Source organism: Priapulus caudatus, unplaced genomic scaffold (genome assembly GCF_000485595.1).
Source record: "Priapulus caudatus unplaced genomic scaffold, Priapulus_caudatus-5.0.1 Scaffold160, whole genome shotgun sequence".
Taxonomy (NCBI): domain Eukaryota; kingdom Metazoa; phylum Priapulida; class Priapulimorpha; order Priapulimorphida; family Priapulidae; genus Priapulus; species Priapulus caudatus.
The window spans coordinates 69413-81823 of record NW_014577221.1 but is presented as its reverse complement, the minus strand read 5'-3'; the positions used below and the strand labels follow the sequence as shown (position 1 = coordinate 81823).

General features: G+C 41.7%; 2 protein-coding genes across 2 annotated transcripts in view; both read right to left on the bottom strand.

Moving 5' to 3' along the window:
• Window positions 1-7643, bottom strand: part of LOC106806435 (tyrosine-protein kinase Src42A-like) — a 10217-nt gene extending 2574 nt beyond the window's left edge. The window contains 9 exon segments of the mRNA XM_014808364.1: window positions 124-201; window positions 203-240; window positions 243-314; window positions 1006-1164; window positions 3126-3294; window positions 3957-4120; window positions 4880-5001; window positions 6598-6692; window positions 7148-7643. Coding sequence (XP_014663850.1) covers window positions 124-201; window positions 203-240; window positions 243-314; window positions 1006-1164; window positions 3126-3294; window positions 3957-4120; window positions 4880-5001; window positions 6598-6692; window positions 7148-7507 — 1257 coding nt within the window. The 5' untranslated portion in view covers window positions 7508-7643.
• Window positions 7644-11449: 3806 nt separating this feature from the next.
• The window catches only part of LOC106806425 (zinc metalloproteinase nas-15-like), a 3886-nt gene continuing 2924 nt past the window's right edge, over window positions 11450-12411 (bottom strand). The window contains exon 6 of the mRNA XM_014808353.1: window positions 11450-11679. Coding sequence (XP_014663839.1) covers window positions 11450-11679 — 230 coding nt within the window. The remainder of the gene's footprint in view (window positions 11680-12411) is intronic.

The window sequence follows — 12411 nt, the reverse complement described above, 5'->3', positions numbered from 1 at the left end:
CTCGAACGGCCCCAATCTTTCCCCGCTGTTATTTCGTCAAAACAAAGCCGAGGGGGGGGGGCGGGGGGAGCGGGGGGGGTGGGGGGGGGGGGGGGGGGGGGGCGGGGCGGGCTGGTATTTCGCGCGCGCGTACCTTGATAAGCCGAGCAGACCGAAGTCAGCTATCTTCACCAGGCTATTGTCGCCGACGAGGATGTTTTCGTGCAGCGAGATCTCGGTGGATGTAATTCTGAGATTCGAGTAGGCCATCCCGGACGCGATCTGAGCGGACATTTCGATCAGGTCAGGCAGCTTCATGGTGTGACCTCTCGTTGCTGCAGTAAACACGGGCGGGATCAAATTACATCCACCCTCATTCATTTCTTAGTTATTAAACTTTTCTATTAATTTTACTTATTTCTAAATTATTATTAATTTATTATAATTATTATATAATATATATTTATTATTATTATATAACTCATTAATTTCGCCTATTTTATTTTTTAATAGCAGTGCGTACATTATTATTGCTCAAGTCCGAAGACTTGTTAGCACTGATGGGTTACGGGTTACAGCCTCTCTCATCGCTCACACATGAAGCCATACTCACACTGCATGGGTGGGTTAACGTTAGCACTGATGGGTTACGGGTTACAGCCTCTCTCATCGCTCACACATGAAGCCATACTCACACTGCATGGGTGGGTTAACGTTAGCACTGATGGGTTACGGGTTACAGCCTCTCTCATCGCTCACACATGAAGCCATACTCACACTGCATGGGTGGGTTAACGTTAGCACTGATGGGTTACGGGTTACAGCCTCTCTCATCGCTCACACATGAAGCCATCATACTCACACTGCATGGGTGGGTTAACGTTAGCACTGATGGGTTACGGGTTACAGCCTCTCTCATCGCTCACACATGAAGCCATACTCACACTGCATGGGTGGGTTAACGTTAGCACTGATGGGTTACGGGTTACAGCCTCTCTCATCACTCACACGTGAAGCCATACTCACACTGCAGGTACTCGAGGAGGCTGCCATACTTCATCAGCTCTGCGACGATGTAGATCGGCTCCTCCAGCGTGCACACGGCGTACAGCTGGATCAGCTTCGGATGCCACAGCTTCTTCATGATTTGCGCCTCGGCTAGGAAATCCTTCGGATCCATCGTGCCTGCGGCGAGTGAAGCGTTAGGATGGTCTTAGCGACGCATACTGGCAGTGCAACGTACGTGTGTTAGGGTGGTCGTAGCTACGCATGCCGGCAGTGCAACGTACGTGTGTTAGGGTGGTCGTAGCTACGCATGCCGGCAGTGCAACGTACGTGTGTTAGGACGGTCGTAGCTACGCACGCCGGCAGTGCAACTCGCAGAGTTCTGCCATCTAACCAGCAGAAAGGAAATATCATAACTGTTTTCTGCCACTGGTTGCTGACTTCGCTACGATCTATGAGTTTTTATTTTAGCGCAAGACTGCAGCAGTTGAAGTCTTCCGGTTCCAGTCCCCAGGACGTTAATTACACGTCACTTTGACAAACTGGGGGAACCAAGAGAACCTGGATTTTTCGGTTAAGTTTTTAGCATCTTTGGAAAATTAGGCATAGGATTTGCTGAGGACCCATAAAGATCGTGGGTGTAGGAGAAATTAGTGGAGGAGGGTAATCGTTTAGAGGAGCCACACAGTGCTACTTATGACTCCCTGATTTGTGTCTGGGTAACTAAGGGTATTTGATGGACAGTAAAATAAAAACACAAGCAAGTAGATATGCACAACAAAAACCACTCGTTTGAGGACACTTCTCTAAAACGACCAGTATTGTGAGCATAACAGCAACTACACCACTATATGCTCAAGAAAATGACCAAACAGAAGGAAAGAGTGGGGTTTGGCGTCACAGCCTGTGTGCTACCATACTTGACAGACATGGAGTAGGTCACAGGTAGAGAGCACCTGACAGACATGGGGTAGGTCACAGGTAGAGAGTACCTGACAGACATGGGGTAGGTACAGGTATGAGAAGTAACTGACAAGACATTGGGGTAGGGATCACAGGTAGCGCAGTACCTTGACAGGACATGGCGCCGTAGGTACACAGGTAGAGAGTACCTGACAGACATTGGCGGGGTAGTTCACAGCGTAGGCAGAGTACCTTGACAGACATGGGGTAGGCCACAGCCGTACAGAGAAGCAAAGACTGACAGACACGAGGTAGCGTCACACCGTAGAAGAGTACTGACAGACGGGTGTAGGTCTCAGGTACGAGAGACTGACAGACATGGGTATAGGTCACAGCGTAGAAGTACCTGACAGACATGGGGTAGGTCAACAGGTAGAGATACTGACAAGACATGGGTAACGGTACAGGAATACAGAGCGCTACTGCAAGACATGAGGTAGGTCACAGGTAGAGAGCTACCCTGACAGACATGGGCGTAGGTCACAGGTAGAGAGTACCTGACAGACACTGCGAGGTAGGTCACAGGTAGCAGAGCTAACTGACAGGACATGGGGTTAGGTCACAGGTAGAGAAGTATCCTGGACAGACAATGGCAGGTAGGCTCATCAGGTAGCAGAGTACCTGACAGACATGCGGCTGGGTAGCGTCACAGCGCTAGAGAGCGCACCTGACAGACATGGGTATGGTTCCTAGGTAGGAGAGTAACCTGACAGACATGGGGTATGGTCACAGGTAGAAGTACCTGACAGACATGGGGTAGCGTCACAGGTAGTAGAGCAGCACCTGGCAGACCATGGGTAGGTCACGGTACGAGAGTTACCTGACAGATCATGGGGTAGGTCACTGGTAGAGACTACCTGACAGCATTGGGCGGTACAGGTCACAAGCGTAGAGGTACCTGGCAGACATAGGGGCTGGGTAGGTCAACAGGTACAGAGACCTGACAGACATGGAGATAAGGTCACAGGTAGAGAGCTACCCTGACAGACATGGGGCGCGGTAGCGTCACAGCGTAGCAAGAGTACCTTGACAGACATGCGCGGTAGGTCACAGCCTGTGTGCTACCATACCTGACAGACATGGGGTAGGTCACAGGTAAAGTACCTGACAGACATGGGTTAGGTCACAGGTAGAGAGGAATCCCATACCGCACGACTCATGCGAGTAACAAATAATACCTGGCTTGAGAGTTTTGATTGCTACAGGAGTTGTGTTGTTCCACAGGCCTTCCCAGACCTCTCCAAACTGCCCCTGGCCAAGCTTGCGCACCATCTTCAGGGAACGTCGATCTATCTCCCACTGATCCCCTGTCTTGTGCGACAGTCCCCGCGGAACTGGGATGTCAATCTGTAGTGAAGAATCGTGCCAAACATAAACGTACGGTCAAAACACAAAAGATGTCGATCATCTCACAATACTTTCGCATGAAATGAAGGCGTTTTTCCTCAAACACGTGAATACGTAATACTACAGCATATATTGAGTGCCATCTTCACTCGCTAATGCTAGACATTTATTTTTTTGCCAGGCAGCCAACTAACCTACCCAGGTAAAAACTTGAGAAGCCCCTATCAGCTCTACTCCCTCCCTCCCCAACAGTACTGCCCTATTGCCTCTGTTTATAAAGGAGCTGGTTTGACCTTATAGCCCTGTTTCCCCCGATTTATTCATTGTAAATAATAATCACCCATGCTTAGCCCAAGCTGAACATCGCTTGCAGTATGGACGGTAGTTTAGGGTCAACGCGATTTGAGGAAAAACAACTCTGAACACCTGGCCATCGTTTGCATCGGAAATTTCTTGTAAGTTTGGTCACAGTAAGATCCAATTATTATGAATTTAATGGAAGAAAACTGACTATTGTAGACAGCAAAACTACTGCTTGCTGGCCTTAATTGTGAAACCGGACTCCCTACCCACAGCAGAAAGCATTCTGCCCTGCAAGGATGGCAGATAATTGTACGCAGATATTCACATGGGAGCATGCGATATGCGCATTGAAGGCTTGCCTTAGCTGACGGCTTGCTGAGAGTGACACACAAGCCATCTGCATCACACTTGTAGTGAGCTACTAGTTCTTGCAGGTCCGGAAAAGTGATTCTTCTCGCAATGAAGTACCCGCCCTCATCCAGCTGCCGTATTCGGTAGTGCTTGACCGTATCGCCATCTCTCACTATAAGACGTACCGGATAGTTGATTATTAAATATTGTATACTCGTTAAAACGACAATTAACATTGAAGCGAAACATGAGCATGTAAGGTGTGGTGACAAGCTAACTAACATTTCCTGACCTCAATGGCGAGTGAAATGATAAGAACAGTGAGACTCAACATATAACGTCAGAAATCTTACATGCAATTATTAAAAGTATTAACCTGATCCAGATAACACAAAAATAATGCATTCAGTTTAATTTTATTTTATATCTTTGGCCCTAAAACAGTAAAACACACAAAAATTAATCTATTAAGTATCTTATACGCGTTTGGTACCATGTGCAGAAATAATCCACACAGTGGTCAAGCATTTTGTACTCAACTAGAGAATATCGCCTCAATTGTTACCGTGTATTGTACTTCTTGGTAAGGCCATGCTTAAAAAATTCTATGTTTGCTGTCCCCCGACCCATGATTTTTTTAGTGGGTAGGTAGGTAGGTAGGTAGGTCTCTTTTTTTGTGTGAGGCATAATAGTTATTTTAAGTCTGTCCTCATGTTTGCCACACATGCTTTGTGTTTCAGTCTTAACTATGAAAAATGAAAAAAAATAAAATAAAAATATGGAACCCAAAATGTAAAAAAAAACTTTTGGGTCGCAGCTATTTTCGTGGGTCGGTCAGCAAACAAATAATTTTTTAAGGATGGCCCAACCTGACACAGTGGTTACCATACACATGTAGGGCGTTTGCCTAAAAACACGATTAAACTGGTACCTGAGAGTGAGAAATCGTTGTGCCTGCTTTCGCTATCCCTTATCAAAAAAGCTCTGTGCTCGTTTGGGGCCATCAATAGCCGCTTCTCTGCCTCTGCTCTCTTGATCTTCCCAAAGTACCATCTAGTTGGAAACACAAACTATCATGAAGCGATTTCGTCTTGAATCTATCCCATTTTGTAAAAAAACACCTGTTATTCTTATTCAACAGATTTCAAGATGTAAGAAAATCTCATTTCAACCCATAGCAATACTCCCAAGAGTCCCAAAAATAAAAAAGTCCTTTAAGCAACACTTGGGCCAAAACAAATTATATGTGTGGTTACCGTTACATGACGAAAAAAAATAGGGTAGGTAGGTAGGGAAAACATTTTATTTTCTTGAAATATTTTATTTACGAACCATGTCCGAAGGATGTGCGTTGTGCCTTTTGAAGCAGGAACTAAAAAAATTTAAATTAAAGAAAAATAATTTTTTTAAACTGAATAAAATGTTTAGGGTTGCTGGGAATAAATAGGGTCGGTCGGGAAACCGTAACCACACCTATATTTTGTTTTGGCCTTATTACAATAGCAACATAAGCAGTACAGCAATATAACTGTGGGCGGTGGGTTTACCCTATGTAAGCATGCTAATACTGAATGCCATGTACTTTAACATTACTGTACTGGTTACACAAACAGAGACTAATATCTCACTATAACAACTGTCTCACTCTAGTAAAAGCTACTGTCTCCAGCAAGTAGCACTCACAGTAAGACCAAACTCTAAGAAATCATTGTCATAATATTAAACCTGAACATCACCATGTAAGAAATTTGAAAATATTTAGTTTCACATATGATAAACAGCTATTAACATGTGTAGGTAGGGTGACAGAGTACAGAAATATGCATGCCAATGTCATTACTCTTTACACGTGGGAGTTCCGGCTAGGAACGCCCGACATGTAGCCTATCGTACGATGGTACTATCAGCCTACACAATGTACAGAGCATGAGTATGCAGTATGTTCTGTATACACACAGACTTGCTGACCTTTGAGACAGTAAATCAGACTGCCGAAAACACGCATAATAGTCAGGTGGCTTAAGTCCAGATTAGGGAAGGATAGCGACATTCCACATAATAACCTGTCTATAAGAGTTAAGATATACAACAATCACTTGCAGCAGGCTCTATGGTTGATATTATATGTCAAAACATATTTTATCATGCTAAAAAGAAGAAGAATAAAAATGAAAAGAAAAGGCCAACAATATTTTACATGGTCTAGAAATTGTAAAGAGAATGTGTGTGCGTGTGTGCGGTGCGTATTATGTGTGTGTGTGTGTGTGTGTGTGTGCGTGCGTGCAGTGTGTGTTGTGTGTGTGTGTCGTGTGTGTGTCTGTGTGCGTGTTACTGCATGTCAGTGTGTGAGCATACGTGCGTGCGTGTGTGTAAATGCGTGCGTCCGTGTGTGAGCGTGTGTTAGTGAGTGAGCATGCTGTGTGTGGTGTATGTGTGGCGTGTGCGTGTGTGCGTGCCTGCGTGTGCGTGTGCGTGTGTGTCTATGTCCATGTGTGCGTGCATGACTGTGTACGTTTGTCAGTCTGCGCACGAGTACGCGCTTGCATGCAAATGCTTGCATGTGATTGAATTACATTAAATCAAAGTACAATATAATAATTAAATCAACTAGGTACATAACAGTAATCCTCACAGTGCTAGTATACTCACGACTCAGCTTCAATGCTTTTTAGTTTGGCAATGTAGTTGGATGGAATATATCCTTCTCTCTTACTTGCTTTCGACCTAGCTAACCACCAGTCACCCTGAAATTTACACAAATGCAGAGAAGATAACACTAAGTATATAAACAGTAACGAGAAATGATAAATCAGCTGCATGTGACAGCATGTTTACATATAGTTCTGATCAGCAGAGTGCGTAAACAATGACGGGTGCTCTCGGCATATTGCAAATGTTCAGACCCTTGACTTCTGTGTATCACAGTATGCGATTCATAATTGCATATTTCCGGGTATTTGCTATTAAACTTAAAGATACAACTACAAGTGTATTGCTCCAACATGCAGATGGGCTAGTATTAGTGTTATGATACAGTGCAGTTCGGGAAACATTATTTATGATTAACTGAGATCTTTTAATCGTATTCGCATCCCATGCCAGTTGGCTCCACCCAATGACTACTTCATAATAGTTTCAATCGTTGAAACGAGAACATGGCGAATTCCCACTAAACTTATACTGCGTATTTACTAGTTACCTGTGTATCATCAAGGACTTCCAGGTGATCTCCTTTCTGGAATCCCAGATCTTCATCTGTTCTCGCCTCGTAATCGTACAGTGCAACGAAAACCGTGATGCCAGCTCCCGACCTTACGCTCTCCTGTGCGATGCCACCCCCGCGTACGTCTTGCGGGCGGGTCACCGACGAGGTAAAGATACCTGGTAAAGCTCGCTGGTTACTTGGAACAAAGTTTGAAGTGCCGGCAAGATACGAGAACGGTTGTGCGGCACTAGCCGCAGAACCCGTTGTGGTTACGTGCGTGACGCTAGCAGAAGACGCCGTCTTTCCCACATACTTGTCTCTCCTGTCTTTGGTTTTACTAAAACAACAACCCATGCCGACGGGGATGAAACACTTCTTACTCTCACATACACATAGCCGATCGTCTGGTTAGAAATATATAAATAATCGGTTGGTTTTGTAAGAAATTTCGCATAAACCCTCCCATTTCGATATTCTGATATTGACACGACGCCCAGCAACACCCGGAACTGTCTAAATGCACCGCAAAGTAGTAACACAGTACATATTTATTTGTTGTAACTTGACATATTATTACTAAACAATTCAATACACAAACGTTAGCACGATGTAGATACGTCTTATAAAACCAGTGATTTTATACGCTAGGCAATAAATAATTGGAATTATTGATGACCACAGCTTCCGGTGTGCGGATTTATTTCACAACTGTTAAATTAACATAGACTGGCTACTCATCGCTTCGCTTTGTATTATATAGCGAGAGATTCAAAGTAGTCTATTGGCAAGAGGACCAGTCTAATATCAGCAGAGCCGGCGAGACCAGCAGCCGGCTGAAAGGTGCGATAGGATATGTTTACTAGGCACTTCTAATTTTAACATATATTTTAAATTTAATTATGGTTAGGGTTAGGGTTAGGCTTAGGGTTAGGGTTAGGGTTAGGGTCATTTTTAGGGTTTTTGCATCATTCTTTAATATATCGTAAAATATATGTTAAAATTAGAAGTGCCTAGTAAACATATCCTATCGCACCTTTCAGCCGGCTGCGCGAGACCACTGAAGGCACTATATGTAAGTCTGAGAATATTATACAAATGATAAATACAATATAGATACAATATTATTATACAATGTATATCTGTTCTCAGTATGTACTATCGTAAGAACATAATTATATTAGATATTTATATTATTTTTTACATTAATGATATATATGTTATATATATGTATTCAAGAGCGTATTAAGAAGGACCTTCTTTATTCGCTCTTGATGTATTGGATAAATAAATAAATAAATAAATATTTATTTATCCAATATATATAACATATATATAATAATATATATAATATATATATATATATATATATATAATATATATATATATATATATAGTAAAATCACACACGAACACCCATGCAGATAAAAAAAAATTAAGAAAATAGGTAAAGGGTATTTAATTTTAATCAGCGAGCTTTCGAGACGTACGTACATTACGTACATCTCTTCCTCGGGCTTGCAGCCTGAAATTATTACTATTATTATTATTATTATTATTATTATTATTATTTCTAATATGGATCACGGCATTAGCCGGTGGCTTCTGGGTTGACCGTGTCCTAACCTGGGACATAGTGATTAAATACCGAATTTTGCGCATTATATGTGCTGTTCCCAGTATTGCGATTTTTTGCACTTCTTGGGCAATGTGGTGGCTCTGGGTGGTGGCCATGGAGTTCCTTGAGGTTCTTCTCAAGACCATTCTTTATAGAGCCAAGGGCTCCAACCACCACTGGCACAACTCTCGTCTTAGTGTTCCACATCCTGCTAATCTCGATCTCCAGATCTTTGTGAAATGAAGAATGATCCTTCCTGTAACACACCGCTGGGTGAGGCCGGAGGTGAGTTCCGGCAGCCCGATATTGAAAAGCTGAACGCGATGTACTGCTCGTAAGAAGACACTCACGCCTACATATACCCGGTATTATAGTGCAAGCGTTATAATCCTCATTATTTGATTGCATTTGGAAGAAATCTCTTCTAAACGTTAATATGATTCAATTGTTGATTTTGATGGTCTCCTGTGTATTGTGAATCAAATGGTGACGATATATCGAATAAAAATTATTACTGTATCAACAAATGATTTCTTTTGTTAAACCTTACTTTTTCCGAAACCTCACTTGATGAGCTATATACCAGAATGAGCAACCATCAACAAACATGCGCAAATGCAATAAAATATCTGCTTTATAATTGTGAGGCTATAAATAACTGAGGGGTTGTCATCTAAGTGGCAGCACGTTCGCATACAAAATCACGCAGACGGAAGTACATGAACTAATTGGCGATGGAGGATGGGGTGGGAAAGTGAACCATAGATATCACTATCATATTAATATCCTAATTGTTTGGTTCGTAGCATTTTAGATTCAACTAATCTGGTTAAATATGAGTTCACAGCAGAACTCAATCACCATGAAATTAAGTGCGCGTCTCCAGATAACACATTTTTAAATATAAGATGTCTGGAGCCTTCTCCAACCATGTGCCATGATGTCGTGGTCTGAAGAGAATAGATGAAGCCTACTTTTTGGCGCAAAAACACACGAGTCGCGCGTTTTTGCCATTCTCCGTGAATGTTTCAACCGAAATATTTATCAAAGAATATTTGTGTTGAAGAAGATTTACGTCGTCCATTGCAATGATGTTTTCAGAGGGAGTATTATAATTTCAATTCGATTACGGGAAGCTTCTAATATAAAACAGTATAAACTGCTGCCAATGGAAATGAATTGTCACGTTTAAATTAATTATCGCTGTAAGTATTAATTCGTGCGTTGTCGTCTATATGTAAGACAGAATGTTTACCTTTCAACCTAGCAACCAGGAAGCACACACCGAGAGACTAACCATCTCGTAGCAGCCTCTTACTTCTAGTGAATGTGTAAAGCGTTCTCATGCTACGGTTACGTTACGCGGAACTGTGTTTGAACAGATGCACACGCATGCAGCTATCCTGCAGAAGGCGTTCGCTATTCGATAAGGCTGCGGGCTCCTCCCCAGACCTAGACACGTCGAATCTATATGATGAGAAGCTGCGGTCTTGACAGCGACGCAGGTACTTCCGCTGGCAACGAATCGCTTTGGTTATCTGACACTTTAGTGACGGCTGTGTGCGGCTATTGTTTCTCGGGTTTAATATGCCTCCAGAATTTTATCTCAATTTTATTCCTGGTGGCTTTTGTGGAGTCATCGTATGTCACGCACGGTCTCACGTAACTCGACTCTACAGCCCTTCACTACGCTATAGAGATAATGGTAGCGGGGTAACAAAGGGCTAAGGGAGGAGCTAGGTCTAACACAGATTAACCCTGTCATCCTTTATGATCAAATCGTATGCCTGAACCTGGCGCGATTCGTTCGACACTAAATTTTCAAAACAGATCCTTCTTTTTAATTTTAGAAGTGATTGAGATTTTTTAGCATATTGTTTGCCGCTGGAACCAGTGACGGTTACCAGGAAATATTAATATTTATCCATCCACGGCCCAGCGGTTCCCCTAATGATTTGAGGAGTACCATGCATCTATGCATATATTGCGAGACATTCGAATGATGAGTATGCATTCCCTTGAACGTCAGCTCAATAACTCAGTTTTTAGAAAAACCGCGATCACATGACACTACACTACAGCCTAGTATCCCCCAGTCCTCGAATCCATTCCAACCCTACCTAGCGCTATGTATTATAAAAACAATATACAACATATTACAAAAATCACTTGCTGCTAATTGTAAATTTATTCAATATATTGACACCATTAATTTCTCCAAAAAACTTACGAGGGCATAAAGATCGACAGATGATTTAAATAGACTGGATTAATAATATTATTAAAATGTAATAATCTTAGAGATTAATTACCAAGATTTTACGAAGGAATTGTCGCGAATGTGGGTTATTTAACGAAGATTATTACAATACTCTTCTGAGTCAGTATAACAGTGATTGTGGGAATGTCAAATCAGAAATGTCAATGCAAATTTATTCAATATATTGACACGATTAATTTCACCAAAAAACTTACGAGGGCATAACGATCGACAGATGATTTAAATAGACTGGATTGATTATTAAAATGTAATAATCTTAGAGATTAATTACCAAGATATTACGAAGGAATTGTCGCGAATGTGGATTATTTAACGAAGATTATTACAATACTCTTCTGAGTCAGTATATATATATAACAGTGATTGTGGGAATGTCAAATCGGCGTCCAGCATGTTATTACTAACAGTTGTACATAGAGTTCAGCTTGTCAATGTCGGACTGCCTGAAACCACCGCCTACGAAAGGCTGTCCCAGTGGTGTGTTACAGGAAGGATCACTCTTGGCGGTGATGGTCGGTTCGTTGTTCTTAGAGAAGGAGTAGCAGTCGTAATGCATGATCGAGTACAAGTCGTAGTACCCATACAGGTCGATCACAGTTTCATCGTATTTGTCAAAGTTATACGCTGTACCTATAAACAAATAAACAAACCGATAGAATAAGTTATTATTTAACGAAGATTATTACAATACTCTTCTGAGTCAGTATAACAGTGATTGTGGGAATGTCAAATCGGAAATGTCAATGTAAATTTATTCAATATATTGACACGATTAATTTCACCAAAAAACTTACGAGGGCATAAAGATCGACAGATGATTTAAATAGACTGGATTGATTATTAAAATGTAATAATCTTAGAGATTAATTACCAAGATATTACGAAGGAATTGTCGCGAATGTGGATTATTTAACGAAGATTATTACAATACTCTTCTGAGTCAGTATAACAGTGATTGTGGGAATGTCAAATCGGCCCTTCGTAATATATTGGTAATTAATCTCTAAGATTATTACATTTTAATAATTAATCCAGTCTATTTAAATCATCTGGTGAAATTAATGGTGTCAATGTATTGAATAAATTTACAATTAGCAGCAAGTGATTTTTGTAATATGTTGTATATTGTTTTTACAATACATAGCGCTAGGTAGGGTTAGAATGGATTCGAGGACTGGGGGATACTAGGCTGTAGTGTAGTGTCATGTGATCGCGGTTTTTCTAAAAAAGGAGTTATTGAGCCGACGTTCAAGGGAATGCATACTCATCATTCGAATGTCTTACAATATATGCATAGATGCATCGTACTCCTCAAACCATTAGGGGAACCGCTGGGCCGTGGATGGATAAATATTAATATTT